The sequence below is a fragment of the Papilio machaon genome, chromosome 4 (genome assembly GCF_912999745.1).
Source record: "Papilio machaon chromosome 4, ilPapMach1.1, whole genome shotgun sequence".
Lineage (NCBI taxonomy): Eukaryota > Metazoa > Arthropoda > Insecta > Lepidoptera > Papilionidae > Papilio > Papilio machaon.
The window spans coordinates 6201592-6228868 of record NC_059989.1 but is presented as its reverse complement, the minus strand read 5'-3'; the positions used below and the strand labels follow the sequence as shown (position 1 = coordinate 6228868).

The following is a 27277-nucleotide window of genomic DNA, read 5'->3' as shown; positions in this document are numbered from 1 at the left end:
TCACATTTTTTATACTATTTTCAACAGATTTCAAAAGGAGTTTTTAATTCTAGTATATGCTGTGTTTTTTAAATATTTGATACTTTCTTATCCCGTTGATTTTAAAGAGTATGCTTTTTAATTTGTCCCATGTAAATTTTTATTTCTTAGACATTACAATCAAAATAGTTAAATATTAAGTAGTTTTACATGTAGTGTTCACTGTAATGATATACAGAGTAATTTAAAATTATATGACTATAATATTGGTATGTTTTTTGTAGCTTTTTATGAAGACTTAGGGCTTCGTGCATATCGAAGAAAAATAGGACATCGTTTGAATGCTCGTCTAATGGACCTAAGACTGAAGAGATGCCGCGCTTTGTTGAAGCAGTACGCGGGAAAAGAATATCGGGAAATTCTTTTTTTGGAGTCACTCAAGACATCCTTGATTAAGGCAGCCGCCGATATTGACATGGACCTCGTTCGTGCTGTGATAGACGACTGGCCGAGCAGATTGAAGGCCTGTATTCAAAATCACGGATGTCATTTTGAGTAAACTTTAGTGTCATAAGAATCTATGTTTTGTTAAGTTCATTTTGGTATATAAATGGTCACATAATGAATAAACTTGTTTCAATTATTTTATATTAAACATGTAACAGAATTTATGACCTGACTAAGTATTACTAAAAAAATCTGTTTACGTAATCTTAGTCACATAAACAAAAATTACGCATTGTTTTTTTATATTTATTACGTTTATTAATTACAATTTAATTGGGAATATATAAATTGGTCTATATTAAATTATATCGTAATTATTCATTTTCGGGACAAAACAAATAACTGGTAACCCCAATCCTTTTACTTATATATAGGTATAGTCTATAGTACTCTCTATCTGTCCCTCACGGGTGAACGCGCGTGTCATATCTATATAATTCTTCATCTGAGCTAAAAATAGTCCGATATCTTCAAAAAGGAAAATATGACAATGACGTTGATTGACATTTAAATTTTAAATTATTCAATTTCCAAATACGACACAGACAAAAATAAGTTATAATAAATTATTTAATACAAGTTTTTAGGATTGGGATTAGAACAAAATCCAACAAAAATATCTTACTAATATTTTAAACAAAATTAAATGGATGGATGTTTGTTTGAAGGTATATCCGGGGGATGGCTCAATGGGTCTTGATGAAATTTGGCAAAGATGTAGACATAGTCTGGAATCTGGAAGTATACATATGCTATTTATAAAGTTTTTTTTTTTATTTCACATGGAATCGCGGGCAAAAGCTAGTATAAAATAAATTGACAAAAGGATCGAAAAAAGTACAATTTTAAATTAAATTAAAAGAAAGTTAAATTAAGTTAAGATCATTCCCAGATGATTTTACATGTAAAACAACCATCTGTACCCAAAATAAAACTCTGTGATACTTATATGTACTCTGTAATCAGAATATGTTATCAATGTTTTGTTGATGTTTTCATTTAAAGTCAAACTGAACTAAATAACTGAACGTATAACGATTTACAAAACATTTATTTTTTGCCCTTTGCTTTATTTTAACTTTAAAAAAATATGATCTATTTTGAAGAATAAACACGACTACATTCTTAAAAACGAATTATATTTCGACTTAGAAATCTGGAAGCTGCCTTTCTTAAATTAAGATTGGTTCAATGGAAGTGTTATCAAGTTACATAAAAAAATTGGGTATGATAGTTTGATATATATTTAAGTGATTTTTCGTTAATTATTTTGCTATAGTTTGTGTTTAACCCAAGAGTTTACTTACTTTTAATTTATATATTTGAATATATATTTGCGGCCCTCATGGTTATCTTATTTGAGGTGTACTCCTAAAATCTCATTAGTTTCCCGTCCCCGACTGATATACCTACTAGATGTCACCCGCGACTTCATTTGACGTCATTTGTTCACTTAGACTATGTTCTACATCTGTGCCAAATTTCATCAAGATCCATTGAGCGGTTCCGTAGATACCTCCAAACAAACATCCATCCATCTAAACATTCGCATTTATAATATTAGTAAGATAAACATTTCTTTTAACATTTCTTATTTAAATTACAGATCACCCATTGAAAGAAATTAGGGAGAGATCTTTGCAATTATTAATAGAAAAATTGAAGTTAGGATGGCAGTTGGAAGATGAACTTTCTTGTACTCGGAAACTCTTGGAATGTTTGTTGGCATGGTTTCAAGTCCAAAAACCAACTTTACAATCTGAAGCTTTATGTCTTCTATTAAAAACAATTAAGGCTAGTATCACATGTCTAGTATATTTGACTAATGGTTTAATAAACAAAAATGTGACTGTTAATAATGTTGTTATTTTCTACTTCATTGTATTACAGACTAAGAGTGGAACATATATTGTTAAAGAAATGGGTATAAATAAAATCCTAAATGACTTAAAAGAAATAAAAAATAAAGTCGACACCGAAGCATTGGTCTTGTATGATGATGTGGTTGATACATTGTATTTTTTAAAGACAGTGGAGTCAGAGAATGATTTAGTGCCACCACTAATTTTCGGATCTAGTACAAGGTTATGTTAGTTTATTTTTTTAAATACTTTATATAACTTTAATATAATTTTTTATATATCCTTTTCATTTTCTATAATTTTGTAATTTTATATTTCTAACAAAAACAGTTTTTATAATTGTAGTTCTGAAAGTGCACAGGGGATAAATGGTGATAATTATAATTCACCTCACCACGAGGACTTGACTAACCAGCAAGACTTATTCAGTTTGAAATATGATAGAAAGGCAGATAGTTCAACAATGTAAGTATCTATTTCATTATTGCCCATGCTACAGTCAAAGAGTGCTTATATAAAAAAAAATCAATATATTTTTACAGGTCAACAACATCAGATGGTATTAATGTATTATTATTCCCCTGGGTTGATATTTGTCCATCTGATTTGAAGACAATCGTTTTGCTAGAGGATGCATTGAAAGTAGTAAAATCCATAAGAAGGTGCTGTAGATTCATATGTGATGTATTTTTAAAAGACTTTCCTCCAGAGATATTTCTTAATAGGCCTACTATTGTAAATGTATGTATGATAAAGACTTAAACTTTTATTAATGTATTTGATATTTATTTTAATTATATATTTATTCTTTCAAAGATACTGGTAATGATAGCAGATGGACAACAAACTGGTCATCCCAGAGAAGCACTGTATGTTTTGCTGTGTATTACTCAAGCCTTACATCAGAGACTTGAACAATTATTCTCCATTGAATTAGTTCATACTAAAAATAAGGTAAGATGTTTACTCTATTATCTAGGAGCTAGAGCTAAGAGAGGTCAAAATATCTGAAAATTACTATACATTTATAAAGAGAGGTCAAAATATCTGAAAATTACTATACAATTATAAAGAGAGGTCAAAATATCTGAAAATTACTATACAATTATAACTGAAACTATTCAGTAAACACATAATAAGTAGTGAAAATAATATAATTTTAAATTTAACAGTAGAGTATACTTATGTTGGCATGAGTTTATTTAAAAATGAAAGATAAATCTTCAACTGATTCCACACCTTTACATATTTAGTGTTTGTTTCATGTTATTGTTTTAGAATTTCGTATATTTCTAGGTGTCTGTAGAAGTAAAAGAATCATATGATGAAGTAAATGCTGAGTTGGAGAAGATTGCAGGTGGAGGCAACCTACATGGTGCAGAAGACTCCCTAACACCTCTCCGACAGATCCCTGCACCAATATTTGCATTAAACACTGCTCATTCGGTGCTATCTATTATGTCAAGAAGCATTGTTTTATTAGATCCTAATGAAAACGAAGTTCTAAGTATGGTTAGTAAAATTTATTGATAAACAATGTTACGTAACTGCCAAACTCAGTGTGCTACTATGTTCATTTAATGCTTACCCTAAGTGGAGATATAGACTACAGAAAAGCGTTCTTTATGTAACCAATAAACAGATTTTAGTGCAGTAGTTATCAATAGTCAAGTGCATAATGAGGTACTTTTTTCACAGAGAGAATTGAATACATGTTTGGATTTGATAGATTCACTTATTCAGTTATTGTTAAAATGTGTTTCTGAACAATTCTGGATAGCGGAACATAGTTACAAAACACATAAGGACATAGCGCATAAGACATGCATGTTAATGCGAATGTTAGGCGACCTTTTAATTAAATACAGGTGAGTTTTTTAAGAGTGTAACACATTTGTAAAAAATAACACGATATTTAAGACTTGATAAAATGAATTCAATAAATATTTAATTTTGCTGTTGGTGCTTATAATTGAAATAAAATGCACATATAAAATAAAAAATCATGGTTTATATAATACAAAGTTTTCTTATACAGAAAATCCTTTATGGAAAATACAGACCGTGATCATCATCGGCTAGCTTGGTTACGATTGATGTCTATTGCTGAGAAACTTCTTGATTGGGCTAAAAGTTCCCCGATACCCCCCTCTTCAATGATTGTCGCACTGCAAGCTGCTCAGTTGGACCCAGTAATTGAACTCCTTTACCCAGACTTGAGCAGAAGAATCAATGATTCTCTTTCGGTAAGCTATAAAAATTTATTAAGTTATAAATGCATTATGCATTAACCTACATTAAGTTAAAATTATTTTCAGAATTGTAAATCAGTTTTAGATCAAGAACATAAAAATAAATATAAAGCACTCAAAGATTTATACACGAGTATGGATTTCGCAGTTAAATTCATGAAGAATAAGAAAATTGATAGGAATTTAAAGGAAGTTTTAATAGAAATTCAGAATTCCATTCCAATTCTCGGTTTGCAACATAGTGAAGTGTTTTTAGAAGATATTTGCAATATTTTATTAGTTAAGACAAATAATTTGTCTGATGACAATGACTGGTCTGTTGTCAGGAATATTGCACTGAAATTAATGTCTCATAATATAGAATGGGTTAAAGTGAAGTTTTATCAAAAGTTGGAAGTTATGGTGAACTCGATTTTGTTCAGTAATGAGGTTTATCAAAGTAATGAGCAGTGTTTGATGTTACTTTGTGACGTCGGTATTTTGACTGAAATTTGCTGCCATGGATTGTCATCGAATTTAGAACAGGTAATTATCTTACATTACTAGTCCGAGATTTCTATTTGAACTGATCTGTAGATTAAAGGTTGTCAAATTTTGTTATGAAAATGTTCTAAGTGTTTTTTTTTAAATGTAAATGTGATATTTTCAGGTAAGATCGAGTGCATCAGAGATCATGCAGTACCTTCTCCGCGGCAGACTGGTGCTGAGCGAGAGTTGCTGGTGGCGTGTGCTGGCCAGCCTGCTGCCAATCTTGCCGCTATTGCACGTATACGCCGCGCATGACACACCTATAGGTACGTCAGTTTCATTTTTCATTATATCATTTACATTATTTTGCATACATGTTGTTAAAATTAAATATTTTGGTTTTTTTTTTAAGGGAAAGCGATATGTAAGTCTCTTGAACCCGATATTGTGGAACGTATGGGCGTTTCATTTGCTGAGATGGTTAGCGGCCTAACGAGACTTTTGTTTGTCAAGTGCGTTGTAGTACAGTTGGAAGCAGCGCATTCGTTATGTCGTCTTTTAGGTTTGTTTGTTTTATATTCCAATTTATCTGTACTTTATTTTAAAAGAAATATTGAATCTGGCATCTAAATAAAGCACCGATATATTTTCAGATGATGACCGATACTTGCCCCCTCGAGAATCTCTCCGTTCTGATTTATTGTTGAATGCACTACGAAGAGTGGAGCCGGAAGAATTTAATTTAGACTCTTCCTCTTCTTTCACGAAGAGTCCGCAGGTAAATTGTAAATTATTTTCCTCTATATGTCTCTGGAGTGTTATGGCGGTACAGCTAGTGTTTAAAATTGTTTTTTTTTGTGTTAGACTGCTGGTTTAGTTCAAATGTTGGAGGTGTTGAAACAAGATTTGCGTTGGGAGGGCGTGGGCAAGTCGTACGTGGCGCTCACGTCACGGCCCAGCCTCGAGCCCTCACTGCGACGTAGTACGCTGCAGCAGTTGGCGGTGCTGCTGCGCCAGCACGACACCCACGACATTTTCCTACAACATGACGGAGTTAATCTTATCGTGTCTTTACTTAGGTACGACTTAACACACTAGATACACTAAATAAACATCATGCTGGATCGTACAATGAAATGTATTTTATTGCAGGTTATCACTGATGGTAGAGGATTATTTGGTGTTTCCAGAATGTGCCATCAGCTGCGTATCTGTGCTAAACAGTGTGTGCTTCACCAGCCGACACAATTTAGTCAAGATTACGGATCTGCCTTTACTTTTGCTGAGAGGTTACTGTCAATTTTGCTCCTAATATTATTTTAAAATAATCTATAAAACGCATTGCGTGATATCTCAAAGTATTCTGGGTGTTAAAAAATATTATATTGCAGTAATCCTCGTGTTTCCGTCCAACGAGTCGTGCGTGTTGATGTCGGCTCAGACCTTATCTCTGGTAGCGTGGTCGGGCTTCGTGCTCCAGGACATCGACTCCTCGCGCCAGAAAGTCCCCGCGTTACCCTACTGCGTCACCGAACGCACTTCTCTACCCTATCACGTAAACAGCTATTGGAACACAAGTCCTAACGCAGAACATTGTACACTGGGTTAGTTTAACTACAGTCATTTAATGTTACATCAATCATGATAATTTTGCAGGATGTTTTTATCCATATTAAATTGTTTAAAGTGAGAATAATTTCCAGAATGGTTACTGAGCGAAGACGAATGGCGTCGTTGTGTACGTATACGCTGGTGGTGCACGTGGGCGGGGGGTGTGCGTGCCGTACGCACCGCCCTCGCCGCGCTGCCCCCGCTGCCCGCGCCCGCGCCCTCACCCCACGACCTCGCCCTCATGCGCAGCTCCTGTGTCCTCCACAGTAGCACTAAAGGTCTGCTGGCATTGGAGAATGCCACCTCACATGCACAAGTTTTGGAAGCACTCGCATTGCTACAGAGGTAAGTAGAGTGTTTAAATAGCAAACGTGGGTTTAGGATTTATTAATTGTTGTTGTATGTTTTGTTTTTTCTCTTCTTGACATAAAATATATGAAACTTACCTATGGGCAAGGCAAGGATCAAATATACGCTGTGGACTGAGATTAATATCATTACAATATTTGATATTTTAATTGCTTTAAATGGTTTCAAATAAATTCGTTGTTGAACAGTCACACGTCGCTGGTGAGTAGTTCGTCGACGAGCCTGATGGAGTACGGCTCGTTGCCATGGCAACACGTGCGCCGCTTCCTGTGCGCGCCGCCCGCCTCCGCCAATGACACCGCGCTGCTCACAGCACTGTTGAGGTTCATCGTCACTTATATGGATAATGTACCTTCCAGTCGTAAGTAATTATTAAATACAGATATCGCTAGTGACTCTTGCTATAGTAGTTTCCAGATATCTTGGCGGTTTTTCACTTAGCACGAGTCGCTGCACATAGCACAATTTAAATGTAGCGGGATGTTCACTGCGTCAATGACCTTGGGCCGCCATGATATTTGAAAACTACTAAGAACTGACACATTTTTTGTTAAGCTTGCTTAAAAGAAAAAGACATCTCTTATTATTACGCATTGGTGGTCATGTTAATGTGACTTTTTCTTTTATTAAAGGTGCAACTATGGGCTGGATCATATCGTATTTCATCTGCAATGACGTAGCTGTGATTTCTCTATTGAGTCGCGACCGTCTCTATCCACAACAAACATCGCAGGAGGACATAGAAGTTATTCAGCTACATATTCACATAGTCAAGGTTATATGGCGTTGTGTAAGACTGCTTGATATCCAAGACGATTATGATGCTAAGCGTATGGAGAGCTTGTTGAAGATTTTGTTGTCTTGTTTGGAAAATATTGATATAAAAAATTTTCATATGCAAGGTAAAGTTCAAATATTAAAGAGATGGTACTACACGTTAATGTTGTTAGCCAGCGATTTGAAAATAACTTATTTGTTGCTGTGTTAAAGTTATACGAAAATTACTAGTTCGTAAATTAAGTAAGCCAAAGCTTTCGTTGTAATATTGGAATTGCTAAAGCCAAAAATTATTTATTTGTAGGATATCTAAACGAGGTGATGCGATGTATACGATACGCGTTGTACTCTCGCTACTGCCATTTATCTGAGGACACATTAATTGAAGCACTCAATATATTGACAAAGACATTCTCTAACTGCGGAGTGGGAAGTGGGTTTAAGAGTCAAGGCTGTAAGTTGGACGCCCTGCTCGCATTGATGGCAATACTCAGACAAATATATGAAAATGATGTTCCCGTACAGGTATTTCATGTTTTTTTAATTAATTTAGATAGTAGTAGCATTTATCTTACTAATGTTATAAATGCGAATGTTTAGATGGATGAATGGATGGATGAATGTTTGAAGGTATAACGGATCTTGATAAAATTTGGCATAGACGTAAATCATAGACTGGAAGAACACATAGGCTACTTATTATGTTTTTTTTTAATTCAGCGCGGACGGAGTCGCGGGCGACAACTAGTTAGTATATAAATCTAACATTTTTCAATATTATTGTGTTGAAAATTTACATTTTATAATAAAATATTACTTTTTTTTTATTAGACCAGGTTACCAAAAGTTGTTCAGTCCTCGGAGATACGAAAAGTGTGTCTTGAAATTTTGTGTTACTTAATTTTGTCATAAAACCTCGTGTTATTTTGTAATATGTAAACAACACATTTCTTTTATCGCTTTACTAATTTAGAGTAAAACACGACGTACATATGTCTTCGGTTCCGGCTTCCCGATAAAATACTTTACATATCGGACACTTGTAAAGTTCACCTATTTGAAGATTTATTTACTCCGCATAGAAAAATCAACAGAATTATTTACTTAAGATCCGTTTGGTCGTTCCGGAGATACCTTCAAACATCTATCCATCCATCCATCCATCTTAACTTTAGCATTTGTAATATTAGTAAGATATATTTATCTGTATATTTTTAATTGTTTTCTAGAGGAATTTATAAAAGGTAAAATTAATTTATTCTATAATCAAGTTTTAGAATTAAAACTAGTATTAAAACATTTTATCTCATCAAAATACCAACTGCCTCGAGTGTAACACAAATTCTTACTATTTTATCAATATTTGATAAAATAAAATGTAAAACTATATAGATAATCCTTGGTATTCGTTTTTAGCTTTTGACTATTGAAGTCTGGAATTATTATTTTAATAATAGCATACTTTGACGACTTATACATAGGCGGGTAAAATCCGTTGTAGTGATCCCCTGTCGCTTATAGGCTGATTGTTTTTTCAAGTTTAAAGTATCATTCGATTTGTTTTCTTTCTCTATTTGTTATATTTTATAGGTTTTTTTACTTAGTAGATATTGATGTAATTTACAACAGAGATGGAGTGAGGCGTGGTGCGGCGGTGCGCTGCAGGCGGCGGCGGCGTGCGTGCGCGGCGAGCGCGCGGCCCTGCGAGCCGCCGCGCTGCACGTCATGGCCGCGCTCGCTCACTACACGCAGCTGCTGCCACATCTCTTGCAATGTACGTATGACCTTCACTTAAACAAACTAATATGTTCAAACTTAGTGTGAACTAACTGTGTCCGCGTGAAATAATGTTTTCTGGTGACATTTTTAATCATGAAATTCATAAAATATTACAACAAAACATGTTTTTCATGTTTACCACCATACAGACTTTCATCTCTTAATCCCATATTTCATTGTTGTTTTACACTCTTAACTGTAAAAGTTTTACAAAGTTTGAATGTTATAAAAAATGAAATTAAATTAACAGCCTGAAGAATGAGTTTCAAGCTTCTAGCTGTAAAAATAACGATACTTCCACATAACTTTTCAGCCTCCTTTCAAACCTTTTTCCGCATTAAAAAGTCTTTGTCCTGTCTCACGTTCTATCTGTGTACCAAATTTAATTTAAGTAAGTTCAGTAGTTTTAGCGAGAAAGTGCGATAGACAGACAGACAGAGTTACTTTCGCATTTATATTATTAGTAAGGATTTCAACTGTCTAACATGCTATGGATGGCGCCGGAGGCTTAATTTTAGTCCAAGTTTTCTTCCCACCCTTTTCTTATAAGGAAAGGATGGGAAGGGGAAGTGGATTTGACTGAGGAGGGATGCAAAGAAAAATATCCTCTTTCTGTGCATCCCCTTCTCTGTTGATTAAAGGTAGGCAACGCATATGCAGTTGCGGCTGATTATGGGCAGCGGTCGCTTCCCTATTTAGGCGGATTCAGGTGGCCGCTTGCTCGTTTGCCACCTTATGATGTAAAAAACAGCAGCTACTCGACAACAACAGTTATAGCCGTTAAACATTGTGTAGGTATATCGAGCGAGTCAATATGTCATTACGCCCTGGAAATTCTGCTGCGATGTGGTGAAGCAAATATCGTTCGCGCCGCGGCGGCCTCGCTGCTGGCCGCTGTCACTGCTCGCTACACACCACACTCTACGGTAAGTACACTTTTATAGGTACACTGTTCGACACCTACATGCTACAAATTGTCTTTTGAAAATGCCACATTTTCGACGTTGTATTGAACGTGTGCGATGTTATATGGAATGTATAAAACAAGGTAAACCAACCAAAGTTAAGCAATTTTAACGTTTCATGGAGTTTGGCGTTACATCGAGTGACGTTATAAGTAGTTTTCAATGTAGTTCTTGAAATTGTATACAGATGTAACTTAATATAGAGGTCCGCCGTCAACTAAACAAATCAACAACTAAGAATAGCAACTGTTAGCAAGTACCGAATATTAATGATATATTGACGCATATTACCAATTAAAGTTAGCTAAGCACATTCGATATCATGTAGGGAATATTAAAATTGATAGTAACCAGTGATGAATTTAGTATTGACTCCTTCGCAGCTTGACCTTTAGAAATTAGATTTTACTAAAGTAAAACCTACATTTAATATATCCTAAGTTACTGGTGACAATTTTACTGACACTTTCGCTTTTCGAAAAAATAAAAAAGTAAGTTAAAACAATAATCATCAACAACTAAATTAAGCTAAGTATTCTTTGAAAGTAGTGGGGATTGCTTTCAGATTAATATCACAAATGTAAATAAGTTTTAAAAAAGAATAATCATTCCATATTAATTGATGACTTGAAACAACACGGAATAACAAACAGTAACAAGTAATGAATGTTAATAACCTTGTGACGCATTTAAGTAACTTAAGTAAGCTAAAAATAAAATGTAACACGTAATAAGGACCGAAAGAAGACCGAGATACTAGCAACTAGTTGAAAATATGCGCTATAATAATATATAATAAAATACGTAATTTTAAATACGAGTATGTGATAAGGGTAACAGTAACTGGTAAAAATTGGGTATTTATGTGTACCGAAAGAATGAAGACGATTTCGGGAACATATTAAATATGTAGTATTAAAGATTTTTGAGTTGACAATTCGTTTTTTTTATCAGAATTGATGAGGCACAATAGATAAATTAAACTACTTTAGCTTGCTATTAGATAAAGATACTGTTATCTTCTAGACTCTAGACTTTATTAAATTACTCATTCATTTGATAAACAATACACATGTGTATGTCAAAAAGATGAGTTATGTGCCTAAATAGGAGGGCATTGTGGCCTACAATGAATTGCTGCAACCGCTGTAGCTCGTGACTTGAATTATAAAGATGGTAGACCACCGTGATGAAACCATTATGAGATCCGACATTGCACTTTTCCTTTAATGAGTGTGGTGCCCGAGGCCTGATTTTAGTTTTTTCCCCTACCCACAGCTTTCTTACAAGGAAAGGATGGGAAAGGGATTTGACAGAGGAGGGGATTTGACGCATAGGAAAGGGAAATATTGTCTTTCTATGCGTCCTCGGTCGATTAAAGGTAGGCAACGCATCCGCGATTGCGGATGTTTACCTGCCTTGTTCGCTATTTCAGCGAATTCAGGTGGCTGCTTGCTCGTTTGTCACCTAACAATATAAAAAGGTTGAGTAAAAGTCTTTACCGTAAATAACAGTTAAATATTCTATGGACCCACTGAACATTTTCCTCATATTGAAGTGATAGTTGGGTTTTCCCATCTATTTCGAACACGAAACTGGTATTTAACTGCATATATTGTTTTTAGTTTTCCTTCTCATATGTTACAGCATTTACATCATGTTTATATTTCTATAATAACATCCGCGGGAGGTCTGCGTTTATTCCCTATTGTTATTACGGATGTTGAAACATAAATTGTAAGTTTATTTTAACACTTCCTTTATTGCAATGTTTAATGTTAACTTTTAATAATCGTTTTTTGGTCAAATAACATGACTTGGCGTTATCCAATATCCATATAGTCATTATTATCGATCGTTAAAATTAACTCACAGTCATAAAACTAGATGTAAGTTATTTGTTCTTGAGAAAATCTATAAGTGTTTTTAAATTGTTTCTCGTAATCGTTTGATGTTCGATTGTTCATTATTTTACGTGCGTATTGTTCATGATGTCTGCAAGTGTAACAAGACATTGTTTCTTGCGCTAAGCTTGGAATGGAAATTGTTTGATAATGAGTTCTATGTAAATTTGATTAATTGACCTCATCAAAACATCTCTACTGATTAAAACCTTAATCTATGGAAATTGTACGTTATCGTTTAGATGGAATTATGAATGTGTGTATTTATAGTCAAAAATTTATTTCAAAGTGCTGCATTTGAATTCGTCTCCATACAGGGCCAAGGAATGCGAGGTTTGTTTCTTATTACATGAATAATTCTCGTTTTGGAACACAATAGCTCGCGGTGAACGTTAGTTGATCGACCCATGTTTAGTTCGCATTTTAAAGCTACAAGAAATTTTCCAACATTTTTTAACGCATATTAATTTAATTGAGATGGACTGTTTATGTTATCCGTTAAAATTAACGTCATTTAATATTTAGGAGGCCTTTGAGTAAAGAAACATGTGTTTGAATTTTGAACACAATTATAAAGCTAAGGGTCCACTAATATACATGAAACACTTGAATGGGGGTGATGAAGTATGTTGAGTGTATAAAAGCTTCGAAGTTTTGTTGATTGCTTTATGCGGGTGCATTCAAGTCACGGGCGCATCGCGTCTACTGACAACAATCGCGTCCTTGAGAGCGTCAGAACGTAGAGCTTATCTGAGGCTCGGTGCGTCGCTGCTAACGACGCGATACGGCTCATTCGAGTGCCGGCCGCCGCGGTCGTACATCTACATACCATCGCTGAGCACGCGCGCGCCTTGTTTATTATACGCCACTTCGCCGGCTTTCTGTTCCTTGTCGTGTTTCAAACTAAAAAATTATATAAAAAAACCGAACCCGTTTGCACGGAGTTAGAATGTGGTTGAGTGTAATTTTTATTATTATATTAATTTTATTAATTGTTTTGTTGACAATTTTTCACTTTACTACAAATGGAAGAAAATACTGGCTTCACAGAAAAGTGCCGTACAGAGAGCCTTGTCCCATTTTCGGAAATTTTGGTGCGACGCTGACGATGCGACGGAGTTACACCAACATGCTTCAGTTCTTCTACGATACCTTTAGAGAAGAGAAATATGTAGGTATTTTTCAAGCCAGAAGGCCCACACTGTTCGTTATAGATTTGGATATTGTCAAGAATATTTTTATAAAAGATTTTGCCTGCTTCAGCGACCGAATATCGGTGTCAACTGATACTCAAAGGGAACCTTTGCTTCGCAACCTGGCAAACATGAGCGGAGCCGAATGGAAAGCTATGCGACACATAGTAACACCGACATTTTCGTCCGCAAAAATGAAAGCGATGTTCCCTCTCGTTGCAGACTGTGCAAGTTCTCTTAAAATAGCTCTGTCTCGAGAAGCGTTGGTCGATGTCGATGTTCCGAAATTAATGTCGCGATTTACAACAGATGTAATAGGCAGCTGCGCTTTCGGTGTTGATCCTGGCTCCTTGAAAAATCCCGATTCACCCTTCTTAGCGATGTCACAGAGGATGTTCAAGACGGATCGCACGACCGTACTGAAACGTTATTGTCGGACTTTCTTCCCGAAGTTGTTTAAATTTTTGAATCTCAGAACTTACTCTTGGGAAGTCGAAACTTTCTTTACAAATATTATTAGTCAAGTACTAGAAGAGAGGCGAAGAACGGGAGTACAGAGGAACGATTTCTTACAGCTGATGTTAAATATGCAAAAGACTGAGACTGAATTTTATATGACAGATGAATTGATAACATCCAATTCTTTTATATTTATGTTAGCTGGTTTGGAAACATCGGCGACCACATTGTCTTTCTGCTTGTATGAACTGGCGAAGGATCCAGATTTGCAGAATAAAGTGAGACAAGAAATAATAGATTGTACTGAACGTTACGGAGGATTGAATTACGATGCAGTGTGTGCGATGCGTCTTGTGGTCCAAACGGCGATGGAGACTCTACGGCTGCATCCCCCCACGCCGCTAACCACGCGTCTGTGCACGGCGCCATGCACTCTGTCGAGTGAGTTAAAAGTGAAAGTTAAAGACGCTGTACTTATTCCGCTGCATTGTATACAGAAAGATCCCAGGTACTTCACGGATCCTGATAAATTTGACCCGGAGAGGTTTAAAGAAGATTTTAATCCACCAGCTTTTATGGCTTTTGGAGAAGGTCCTCGAAGTTGTCCTGGTGAGTAAAACCAATAAACAGTTTCTAAAATCTCTTTTAACTTAGGTATTACATTAAGGTTATAAACTTAACAAATTATATAAAACTTAACAAATTATATAAAACTTAACAAATCATATAAATGTGTGTGAACGAATTTGTTGAATTGAACGTTTGTAGTCATTTCATAAATTATAATAATATGCTGTCTTTAATAGCGCATTGTTTGCTAAGCAAATCCTATGTATTCACACAATCATGTTCATTCAGAGACAAAACGTGGTTCCATGTTATTTAAACATTGCGCAAACAATATGCCGGTGGGTTGTTTCAATAAGGAATGTAAACTACGTACACCGCAGGAAATGTGCCAGCCAATAACTATTAAGTTACTTTGGTAATTCTATGAATAAAATTACAAGTGACAATATTGTTTGTTTGTGTGACTATCATGTTATAATCCTGGTCCGCAACAGCGGTGATCATGATTCATAACATTACAGAAGTAATATTCCAAACTTAATGCACTTATCGTTGCAAGTCATCATAACCTAGTGTTTTGAGTGCTACGCAATAAATTTTTTATCAAATTTTAATCTTTAAATTACTACAATCTTAACGAACGTGTGCAGATAAAACTTACGTCATATAATACTACTAGTACATAAACGATAAACGTAATCTTAACAAATGACCATTGACCATGCATGTCACAAATATGTACTGATGTTGAATACATTAAATTAACCTTTATCTAAAACATGCATGAAAAACCAAAACATAGTCAAACATTAAAGCCATGCAAGAAGGATTGCGATATTAAACGAAACGCCGTTTTATTCATATTCGGAATGATTTGTGTTAGCGGTTTTATTTCCATTTATGTTTCGTTCACATAAATGTATCGTTTATATTTCATACAAAATTCCAGTCTTCCATTTCGATAGATTAAATACGATTAAAGTATAGTACAACAAGCTTATCTGGCCTGGTAAGAAAGGCGCTGCAATCGCGGTTATTTCTGACAGAAAATAAGTAAAACCTATAGACATAGAAAATTACGTAAACAAAGAATGACAAGACAGCTACGGTACGACAAGGAGCCTAATTTAGTTTGAATTATGCCCTCCGGGTCAGATAACTTTGTCGTTCTAAATGTTTTGATTTAATTAAATAAATCTTACTAATATTGTAAATGGGAATGTTTAGATGGATGTTTGTTTGAAGGATGTTTTTATGTATATACAGTACTTTTTACTTTACTTTGTATTTACTACTATTTTTAATTACGCGCGGACGGAGTCGCGGGCGTCATCTAGTCCACTATAAGTATGAAAGTGAACGTCACGAATTTAAGTTTAGAATCGTATTATGAAGTGAATAATTTACATTTTAGGTGCTCGTTTCGCTCAGCTGATCGTGTCTGCGGGTCTGGCGGCCGTGCTGAGCGGGTACCAAGTGCAGCCGTGCGCTAGAACCACGCCTACGATACAATATGATCCTCGGAGCGTTATGCTAAAGAATAAAGGTGGAATATGGTTGAAGTTTAAACCATTGTAAAGCCACTTTAGAAGTAACGATGAGTCAATAGTCGTTTTTACAAGAATTTGTTTTCAATAAAAATGAAACAAGACAAAAAAAAAACAAGAAAAGCTTTCTAATGAAGGTGTGTTCTTTCAACGTAATACAAACTTGGTGAATCAGTCATTATCCTCTTATGTCCCTAACATGAGAAAACAGTGGCTGATTCAAGCGAAGCGAGCGCTTGTTAAACTTGTTGAATGGACATGACTTTAAACCTTTTTTGTCGTAGATTTTAAATATTGATAAAATAAAATTGTTAAATATGCATATGGGATATAAGTTATTATATATTGGTTTCTATGTAATTCACAAGTTAATTAAAAAAAACATTTTTATAGATGTAATATGTAATAACGTCAGTGATCAACTTATGTAGAATAACAAGTTGTTTTTAAGTTTAACAGTATTAAAAATTCTCTACAACAAAAATGGATTACCATAAGTACTGTACTAATTATATTTTCATTTAAATTATGTATATTGATTTTAGAATGTGAAATATATTAATTGCCATAAAAAGTTTTGTTTTATTAGTGGAAATACACAGTACCGTACCACACAGTGGAGGTACACACACATATAAATTGTTTCATAAGTAAAAAGCAAGCCAAACCGAAAACCAACTTACGTCAGTGATAAATGTTTGTTTTAAAACTGGATTTACTTTGTGCCCTTGGTATTAAATGCAAACATTCCTCAAATCTTATAGCGTATGCATTACACAGCAATATCTCGCCTATTCTATTATTAACTGTACTTAATTTGGCTCCAAAATGTAGACTGTTTTATTTAGATAATTTAAAAATTTGCATTAAAATTTGTGCATCGTGCATTTCGGGCGTAAAGTACACTAAAATCTCAAATTAATTTTGACATATTTACGATGACGATACGAAGTCGACTGACACAAATATTCGTGCTAGGCCCACAGCAAAAAACATAAAGCGACTACGACTTTATGAAATTTATATACGAAATATGCGAGTTTAGTAAAAGAGTGTAAAAGGTTTATTACGTAGTCTATTTTATACTCTGAATTGTTCAACAAATTGTAAATCTTAAGTATATTTAAGGCAAAAAAAATTGAATCAATTTTTTTGTTACATTCGTAGTTTACGTACGATTGAAAGGAAATGCTGTTTACACATGCTAAGTCATGCGCATAATTATTCGTTTAAGAATAAAACCTTTATTGGTTTGAATTTTTTATATACCATGCTCTTTAGAGTTTACGTACGATTCTAAATGGTTAACATTGTTTTGTTGTATGTTAACATTTATTTGCACCTAGGTCATATATTTGTCACTTATTTAACGACGACATTGTCTTGTCTATGCGTTGGTTTTTATTTTATGAAAGTTTATTTTTATATTATAAGGTGGCAAACGAGCAAGCGGCCAACTGAATTCATCTGTTTATTACACTCTATGATACAAATCTGTGAAACATTATCAGTTTTTGTTGATTATGAATGGATGAGAGGAGCTACTCGAGTGTCCGAGTGTGAATTACTTAGCAACCCCTGAGGAAAACTTTAGACATCTGAAACATGACATGAAATGAAAACGACCATATTGTGTCTGGGGAAAATATATCATCGAAGTGCACCATTTATAATTATGCGTACTTTAAATCAAGCTATGTTGTTGAATAACAAAGTAGGACAATAAAACGATCGTTGTTGAATATTTGATTGATGTCTATTGAGTATCGAGATTGACGTTTTCGTGAATTGACCTAGATCAGCTGCAATAGTTTTGATGCGTTATACACCCAATTGATATCAGACATCAGAACAAATAAGGTCGGCGGCCATCTTTTGAAATAATCTTTTGATACTTTCGAGATGTTGAAAAGGGTAATAATTATATTGTTTTTATGTTTTTCTCAATCTTATGAATCATTTGGCCTGTAATGTATCAAACATAATAAATACAATGTGTTGAGTCAATACAGTTTTCGATTAGTTAATTCACATCTCCGACAACATGCCACATTGTGGGAAAACCGCGTGGTTATGATTTTATGACTAGGATAGATATTAAATATGTAAATATATTATATTTCAGGTTTTTGAAAATGATATCATTCAACATATAAAAGAAGCAGACTTTCTGGAGAGCTGTTTGCAAATTTTCATTGACTTTTGCGACGAGAAAAAATATCAAAATTATCTTCGTAAGTATTTAAAGATATGACAAATACTTTTAAAGTTCTTTGTTATATCATTAAATTATTTCATTTTCTTAGTACTAGATAATATTCAGCTGACTGTGGGAATTTGTACTTAGATAAGATATGCTGACACATAGAGTAAGAATGCTTTATATTGAATTGATAGAAAGGTATTTCATTTAATCTTGCTTTTATTAATAAGAGTTTAATAAGAACTTCAGCTTTAGTAATTTATTTTATCGCCAGTTCTCTTAAAATGACAGTAAATGCAGTTGTTGAACGTTTATTGGGATCCGTGGTAATTAAAAAATTACAACCCGGATAAATATTCGTACCTAATATTTTACATAATGTCATACATTAATTCAGTTTCTGAATTGTCTAATATTGTCATTGTATGTTTATGTAAACCATATGTTTAGAGCCCAACATGCCATTATCTGTATTGGAGCGTCGATCGGAGTTGGAGGTGCGAGCGTGTAAAAGCGGGGAACTCCGGCTGTCGCCGTCAGAGGAATTTGTCCAGGCGCCACCGTCGGTAGACCTGGTGGTAGCCGTGGCGGACGTCCTGCACAATATCAGCGCCTTCAAACACTGCCCTGTCGACTTGTGGAATGAGCAAGGAGTTTACAGAGTCATGTTCAGGTACCGTGGCCTACGTCGATGGGAAACTTAGATGTTATGATGATAAATTATTCTTGTTTTGGCAGAATCATGGAGATGCGGAAGGCTTAGTTTATTTAATATTTTTTGTAGTACAATTTTTGCGTACACTCGCGATGATAATCCGATTTTAATAGCTGCTAGTGACCGCGACGAATGTAATTACCTATCAAGTTAAGTACGTGAACGTTAATGGCACGTATTATTGTAAGTGGCCTAGTGTTTGCCAATTACTATTTCCGTAATGTTTGTTCTTTTAAGTAATTATTATGGGTTCATAATTAGTTGTGGAAAATTTAATATATATTTTTTTTGTTATATTTGCTTAATATCAACATCAAATCCAAGTTAATGCAATTAGGCCACATTTTCTGTGTAAGTCTCAATCAATTTGCGTGGCTATTTTTATTTTAAGTAAAATTTATATAACATCAGATGTGCGTCGTGGAGCTGCGGCAGCTTGGAGCAGCGTCACCGCGTCCGCGCCGCGGTCTGCCGCGCGCTCGCCGCGGCTGCGACGCGCAAGTGCGTGCGCGCATCCCTCGCCAATACTAAAGACTGTCTTGTCAATTTGCTTCTCACTTTGACAATGACTGAAGAGGGTATGGTTTAAATTTTTGTTAAAGTTTAAAATGACACTATTTTTAAGTATTTATATACACGTTAAATTTATTGGATGGATAATAACGTTTTGCAAATTCTATCATTTTCTGTATAACTACTGTAAATAGATACGTCAACATAAAACAGCTTAGCGACAGTTGATTTGCTGATTTTATGTTTCGACCTGTAATTGCAACATATTAAAATATATCTATCAGTTAACTGCTTAGTAAGAAAGTAACAATAAATTACCAATTTACTACGAATTGATATAGGAATAAATTTGTTTTGACGACGGTTCTTTTAACCTTATTGTTACATATTCAAAGTTAAATAAAGTTTTTCTGAACCATTTCAAGTTACAAATCTACTAGCTGTCGTCCGCGAATAAAATACAATTTAATAAGTAGCCTATTCGTTGTGCCGTTCCGGAGATAACTTCTAACAAATATCCATCCATCTAAACATTCGCATTTATATTAGGTCCTTACATATGAAATTGGCGTTTTTCGTACTGGCCACTTTAATCACGAATTTCTCCTCTTTGGTAAGGAATTCCAAATTCAAATTTGTACAGCTATAGACTCATGTATTTGTGGTTCGATGACCGTCATTCATTTGTTTTTTTTCTTCTGTTTTTTTCTGTTTGCGTCACTCATTTTACAAAATGGAAAACTTAAAATATCGCATTATTTACGAGTACGAGTTCCGCCGTGGCACTAGTGCTGCGGAAACGACTCGAAGGGTGAATGATGTGTATGGCGGTCGTGTTGCAAAAGAAAACACAGTTCGTTTTTGGTTCCAACGTTTTCGTTCTGGAAATTTCGATCTGCAGAACAAGCCCCGTGGACGGCCTGAGACTCAAGTTGATAATGAAGAGTTGAAGGCTATTGTGGAAGCGGATCCATCGCAAACCACGTCCGAGTTAGCTGCAGGCTGCGATGTTAGTGATAAAACTGTTTTAATTCACTTGAAGCAAATTGGGAAGATTAAAAAGCTTGAAAGGTGGGTACCTCACGAATTGACTGAAGCAAACCGGCAAACGCGCGTCGACTGTTGCGTTACATTACTAAACCGGCATGTCGTGAACTACATTTCTCTGTATGCTGTAGTCACGAATTGTCTACTGTGAATATACGTACCTACACACGCATGTGCACACGTATCTGAATCGAAGTACCTACGTACTTCGTCGATCTAACTCTAAATCGGGCTGCACCCGTCAGTTAATCGAGATACCTACGTATCCCGTCGATATTTACTCTAAATCGGAATGCATCCATCACTGAATCGAGATACCTACGTATCTCGTCGATGATAACTCTAAATAGGAATGCATCCATCACTGAATCGAGATACCTACGTATCTCGTCGATCTCTATGTAAGATGAACATTCTCAAGCAAGGGTTTTAAACCCCGCACATGTCTATCTAAAATAAACATCTTAGAGCAAGGGTTTTACAACCCCCCAATGGCCTCCACCACCCCTTACAGCCATCCCTGTCCACACGGTCTGAATAACTCTGATTAATATGAACAAACAACTCACCGCAGTGATACTTACACGACGCAGTAACATCGCATATAAACTGTACTTCTGATATTAATGGCAATTGTTTAATCGCTTACCAACTGGTTTTCTAAATCATCGCTTACCAACTGTATCTCTGAATCTGAATCAAAACTGAATCTCAATCTCTGTGTGCCCTTTTATATTATTCAGCCAAAGCGAGTAAAACATTACCCTCTATAATTAAAATATTCTGCAGTTGACAGGAGCAAAATGTTGCTAGTACAAATACTTAGTTTTTTACCGAACTAATTCGCGTGCGTTCGCGACACGGCACAATAATGAAGGTATTTTAAACCGAATCATTACCTGTGATGAAGAATGGGTTCTTTACGATAATCGGAAGCGCTCAGCGCAATGGTTGGATCCTGCCCAGCCAGCCAAATCCTGCCCCAAGCGAAAATTAACCCCAAAAAAGTTACTTGTAAGCGTTTGGTGGACTAGTGCCGGTATTGTTCATTACAGTTTTCTCAAATCTGGCCAGACTATTACGGCTGATGTCTATTGTCAGCAATTGCAAACCATGATGGAAAAGCTAGCGGCTAAACAACCTAGGCTGGTCAATCGCTCCACGCCACTGCTGCTTCACGACAACGCTAGACCACACACTGCGCAACAGACGGCTACTAAATTAGAAGAGCTTCAATTGGAAAGTCTAAGACATCCTCCGTACTCCCCAGACCTTGCTCCAACTGATTACCATTTTTTTCGAAATTTGGATAACTTCTTGCAAGGGAAAAAATTCAACTCCGATGGGGCAGTCCAAATCGCCTTCAAAGATTTTATTGATTCCCGTCCGACTGGTTTTTTTAGTAAAGTGATCAATGAACTACCTATGAGATGGCAAAAGTACATAGAAAATAATGGTTCATACTTTGATTAATTAAATATATTATATTAAAAAATAATCGACTTTTTGTTCCTCCCATACAAAACGCCAATTTCATATGTAAGGACCTAATATTAGTAAGATACCTACAAGTTGTAAATCGTATGGGGACAATCAGTGTTTTTATTTTTGGTTAAATGATAGGTTCAGATATTGAGAGTTATTTTTAGTTGTTTTGTTGAGATAAACATCATCACATAAACGCTGTCATTCACATATAGACAGTATCGACAGATTGTATTGTTTCTGTTATCTACATTACATGAAACTGCGAAGTATTGCCGATGATAAATCACTTTGTTGTGAATTGATAAGGATTATCATATTTTCCGATTTTGCAAAGGAGAACACTTCATTACTGTGACCTTGAAAATTACGTCATTATAAGAATTTAACTTGATTAAACATGTTTTAGATCTAGATTTTGTTTTCCGGAGGAGAAATTCTAGTACTCTTTCCCTTCATAACATTTTCTTATTTATAAGGGAAAGTAGAATCGGTCTTAATTATGTTCTAATTCTGATATAATCAATATAGCTAAATCAGATTAAAGTTGTATGTTTTTCTCAGGAGATAATGAGGAGATGTCAGCACGTACGCAGACTTTCTCGTTGCTAGCAGTTTTGTTACCGGAGCGCTCTGCCGGTGACGTTGTGTGGACAGAGCTTACAGACAGACAAGCGATGCCCTTCTTTACTATATTGATGCATTCTCTACAGACAGACGATGACGGTATGTTTTGTAGTTAATACTCTTATGATTCTCTTATCGGTGTGAGTACAGTACTTGCTTGTTTACTGCACTTATCGAGGTTTATGTAAATCAATTTGATTTTGATTGATTGAAATTGGTACAAAGAATGAAATTGTATCAAATATATGTTGAAAGTTTTAATTTACGCAGAGCTATAAATGAATAAAAAAGACTTATATTTAAATTTCAGAACTTCGAGATGCAGCAATGCATTGCCTGACGCAGCTGATCAAATCTGCATCGAATAAAAAAAACGCGGATAAAAGTAGTGACGAATATTTCATTGAGTTTTTTTCAAATATGAAATGTGAGAGTGTAGTACAAAGCGCGCGGTCGGGCGCCGGAGACTCGGGTCGCGACGACTGTCAGCCCGACTACCTGTGCGAGGAACTGTGCAAGTTGCTCATATACATATTCCAGGATATATTCGATAAGAGAAAGTGCGGCGCTAGCCAAGGTACGTTAAATATAACAAAAATTAGCTCAAAGTTGTCAAATTGCTGTTAAAAATTAAGAAAGTTATGTTAAATGCTTGGTTATAAACAAGTTTTATATCTATTATTATCACCGGACTTCTCCTGTGCGGAATTAAAAAAATGAAATAAATGAAGTCAATGTGTAATAAAAAGCCCTTTACTTACGACTTGGTTTAGGCTATATATTTTCAAGCCATAAAACTTAGTGGGTGAGTAAATTGAAAAAAGCAAGGTAATAGCAGCAAAGATGAAGAAGAATGGTTGTCATGGTAACGAAAATTCTTAGCTAATGGCAAAGGCCTTAGTTGTCACTTGAGAATTTTAATTTTGACATTTGCAATTGTTTTACGTAATGTAAAACAATGAAACAAAGTTTTTCTGTGTAACAAAAAATGGAATTTTATGATGACGAAGCCAAGCCGCACGGGAACAGCTAGTTACATATAAATTCAGTAGTAATTTATATTGCAGAGGATGCGTGGGTGCGCGTGAGTTCGTGCCTGTGCGTGTTGGTGTCGTGGTGCGCGCGCTGCCGGGCGTACGGCGCGCACCGCCAGCTGCCGCGCGCGCTGCTGGCCGCGCTGCGGGCGACGCGCGACCACCTCACCATGCACGGCAAGCCCGCTGACGTCATCAGGAATGCCAACCATGTACGTCATGATGGTTGCTTTCTGAGACCAAAATCCTTGTTTAATAAAACATATTGTTATCTCTGACGAATAAGGGTCGATGTGCAAATTGACAACTTTACAGGAGAGGCTCTTAAAGTTTCAACCATATAGGAAAATAGGCCGCATGGGTCCTTTTACTTAAGCAAAAAAATAACATTTACACCTGAAAATGTGTTTTATATGTTGCACCGATTTTGTTCCAGTAATTAATTAGACTCTAAAAATAGATAAGTCAAGATATTCACTGACAGATTTCCATTTGTAAGGATTTTGAATAATCAACTCTTTTTTTGTTTAAAATATGATATTTTAACACCGCGAACATAGATTCTTAACTATGTGGCAAAAAAATCTAATACAACCTTTTTAATTTCCAGGAGCCAGTTCTGAACACCTTGTACTGGCTGCTAACATTAATAAACAGTTTGATGGTGGACTGCCCGGCCGCTAAGGAAGCCTTCGCGGACAATATAACTTGTAGCCTCAACAAGCTGTGGCCCTGGTGTATGATGACGGAGCAGCTGAGGACCGCCATCATGCACTTATTGGTCACATTTACGAACGATTGCCCTAAAGGTAAAACATTATTTTCTGCGTTATACTTACAATTAATTTTATGATGAATTAGTTGTCGCCAAGACTCCATACCCGCGGAATTAAAAAAAAAAACTTAGAAATATAACCTATTTGTTATTCCATATTATGTACTACATCTATGCCAAATTTCATCAAGATCCATTGAGCCATCATCCATCCATCCAAACATTCGAATTTATAATATTAGTAAGATTGTTTTAATGAATAATTCTAGTAATTAATCTATTGATGAAAAATTAAAATTTAACCGTGTTAATTTATTAGCGTGGGCGTGCATGTGCGCGTGTGTGGGCGGGCGCAACCTGGTGGGGGAGGTGTGCCGGGTGGTGGGGCGCGGAGGTGGGCCACTGCTGCCCGCGCTGCGCACGCTGCGACACTGCGCCGCGCACCACCACTGCAGGGCTATACTGCTCAAGGTACTACACTTCCGATTTGATAAAATGATAGCTAATACAGTAAACATTCTTTTATACATAAGTAGGTAATTGTTTCTGGAATAATATAAAAGTATTTTCTAACTTTTTTCCCATAGCGCTATTTGTAAATGCTGTGTAAAAAACATATGAAAAATGCAAAAGTATCATTTGCGTAAATTCGAATTTAAGTAACCAATTGTGTGCCGGAGGTCTAATTTTAGCTTTTCTTATAAGGAACGGATGGGAAGGGGAAATGAATTTAATGGAGGAGGAGACGCATAGCAACCGAATGTATCCTCTTTCTGTGCGTTTCCTCTGTCGATTAAAGGTGGGCAATGCATCTGTAATTACGGATGTCTATGGGCAGCGGTCGCTATACTTAACAAAGTTGTATTTATGGCCATATTTAATTTAGAAAAAAAAAATGTCATGAAATCATCGTATTATTTTCAGAGCGAAGTATTATCGTTTATGAGTAAGACATGTGGTCGTGGTGCGTCATGGAGCGCGGCGTGTGTGGCGTGGGCGCGGCTGTGTACAGCTCTCGCGAGGTACTCGGATGGTGGTGCGGCTCTGCTGTCTCTGCCGGCACTGCGCCCCCCACACCCACGTCTTCTACCTGCGCTTGCGCACACCGCACATCACCATCGAGCCACATTCCTACACGCACGTCAGTATATACATATTAAGGAAGAATCAAATTTTAAATTTTCCACCTACCATACATTGCTTAACATGAAAGGATGGTAAGCAGAAATAGATTATGCAGTGGAAGGGATGCATAGGACAGGGTAATACTAATTCTGTGCTTGTCGTCCTATGTTTCAATTTTGCAAGTTTAAAATTTTTATTTATTACGGTCTGTTCAGCGGATCTGCTGGAGTTCCTGTCGGCGGCGCTGCTGACGGGCAACACGTCGGAGGTGGTGCTGGCTGCGCGCGCCGCATGGGCACTCGCCGCCAACAATCACAGGGTATAACAACGTTATGATATCACCCAGCATCAGAATTATGTCATCAGTTGTCTTGTCTGCTTATGCTTTTTACTTTTTTTTACTTTATACTATCTAATATATAAAATTCTCGTGTCACAGTTTTCGTCACCGTACTCCTCCGAAACGGCTTGACCGATTCTCATGAAATTTTGTGAGCATATTCAGTAGCTCTATTTAGTTTTTTTTCAGCGCGGACGGAGTCGCGGGCGACAGCTAGTTTTAATATAATTACTTTTTATCAAAGAGCGTGAAAAAAATGACAATTCTTATGCAAAAGTTACACGGCACTGTAATTCTACGGTAAGAATAACAATCTTATACAAACCGTATTAAATTCCTTGTATCTTCAGGCAAAACTAGTGCTGCGAGGAGCTGGAGTGACCTCTGCGGTGCAGTCAGCGCTGCAGCGACACCAGCGGTCTACTGCAGAAGACGCACAGCAAGCGCTGCAGCTGCTCACCTACACATACAATGTGCTGCAAGCTACATAATAAAGCTTAATGGCCAACCATTATGATATAGTATTTAAAATTATACAAAAACTATATGCCTTATAATAAACATTCCATAGTTTATTTTTTATAATTTAAAAGACAATGTTTTGTATTTTTTATTGTCTGAGTAAAGATGGAGGCTGATTTTGGCTTTTAATTCCACTTCTCTATTATCTACTGTAATTAATTATTATTTTCTTATAAACTGTATTATCTCTAAAAAAGTCTGAATTACGAATTTTTGTATTGTTTGTTAAGGTAATAAAACTGTTCTACCTCTGATATATTTGTAAAACTTTTTTTTTTGTATTGTAACTTTTGATGAAGTATTGGTAGATATTTTTTTTTACTTTTATATTCCTATTGACATTTTTTTGTATGCAAACTTCAATATCTGTTATTTTATAAATTGTTTCTATATGATTAAAAATATTAATTGAATAAAATGTACTTGGACCTACACGCTGGTGATGTTAAATATTATTGTGCGACGGAATTTTTAAATAAACGTTTTAATATTTTGTTTTTTGTTTCAAACTTTACCTTTGATTTATTTATTATATTGATTGAAAGTGTTTTGAAAAGACAAAAATTATTATTTCTACATAAATATGACGTGAACATAAATTTACTAAAACAATGTACATTGTTTTTGACTAAATGTTCGGTTTCCTCTT

The 27277-nt window shown here is 35.6% G+C and overlaps 2 protein-coding genes across 2 annotated transcripts; both read left to right on the top strand.

Moving 5' to 3' along the window:
• The first annotated feature begins 1677 nt into the window (after positions 1–1677).
• Positions 1678–26668, top strand: LOC106720306 (rotatin). The gene is made up of 33 exons (XM_045686833.1): positions 1678–1711; positions 2093–2280; positions 2377–2570; positions 2694–2813; positions 2891–3089; positions 3165–3302; positions 3645–3860; positions 4047–4216; positions 4387–4594; positions 4667–5125; positions 5250–5394; positions 5481–5630; positions 5722–5846; positions 5933–6147; positions 6221–6357; positions 6460–6672; positions 6772–7024; positions 7237–7409; positions 7681–7950; positions 8130–8350; positions 9455–9599; positions 10400–10530; positions 18368–18476; positions 18896–19118; positions 19572–19738; positions 22770–22931; positions 23143–23409; positions 23900–24078; positions 24477–24675; positions 24961–25112; positions 25566–25782; positions 25982–26085; positions 26457–26668. Exons 1-33 carry the CDS (start codon positions 1678–1680, stop codon positions 26595–26597), a joined length of 6024 nt encoding a protein of 2007 aa, XP_045542789.1. The 3' UTR covers positions 26598–26668.
• LOC106720304 (cytochrome P450 6j1-like) lies at positions 13082–16599 on the top strand. Its single transcript, XM_014514917.2, has 2 exons — positions 13082–14734; positions 16110–16599. The coding sequence occupies exons 1-2, from the start codon at positions 13423–13425 to the stop codon at positions 16271–16273; spliced, it is 1476 nt and encodes a 491-aa protein (XP_014370403.1). The 5' UTR covers positions 13082–13422; the 3' UTR covers positions 16274–16599.
• Positions 26669–27277: the final 609 nt, after the last annotated feature.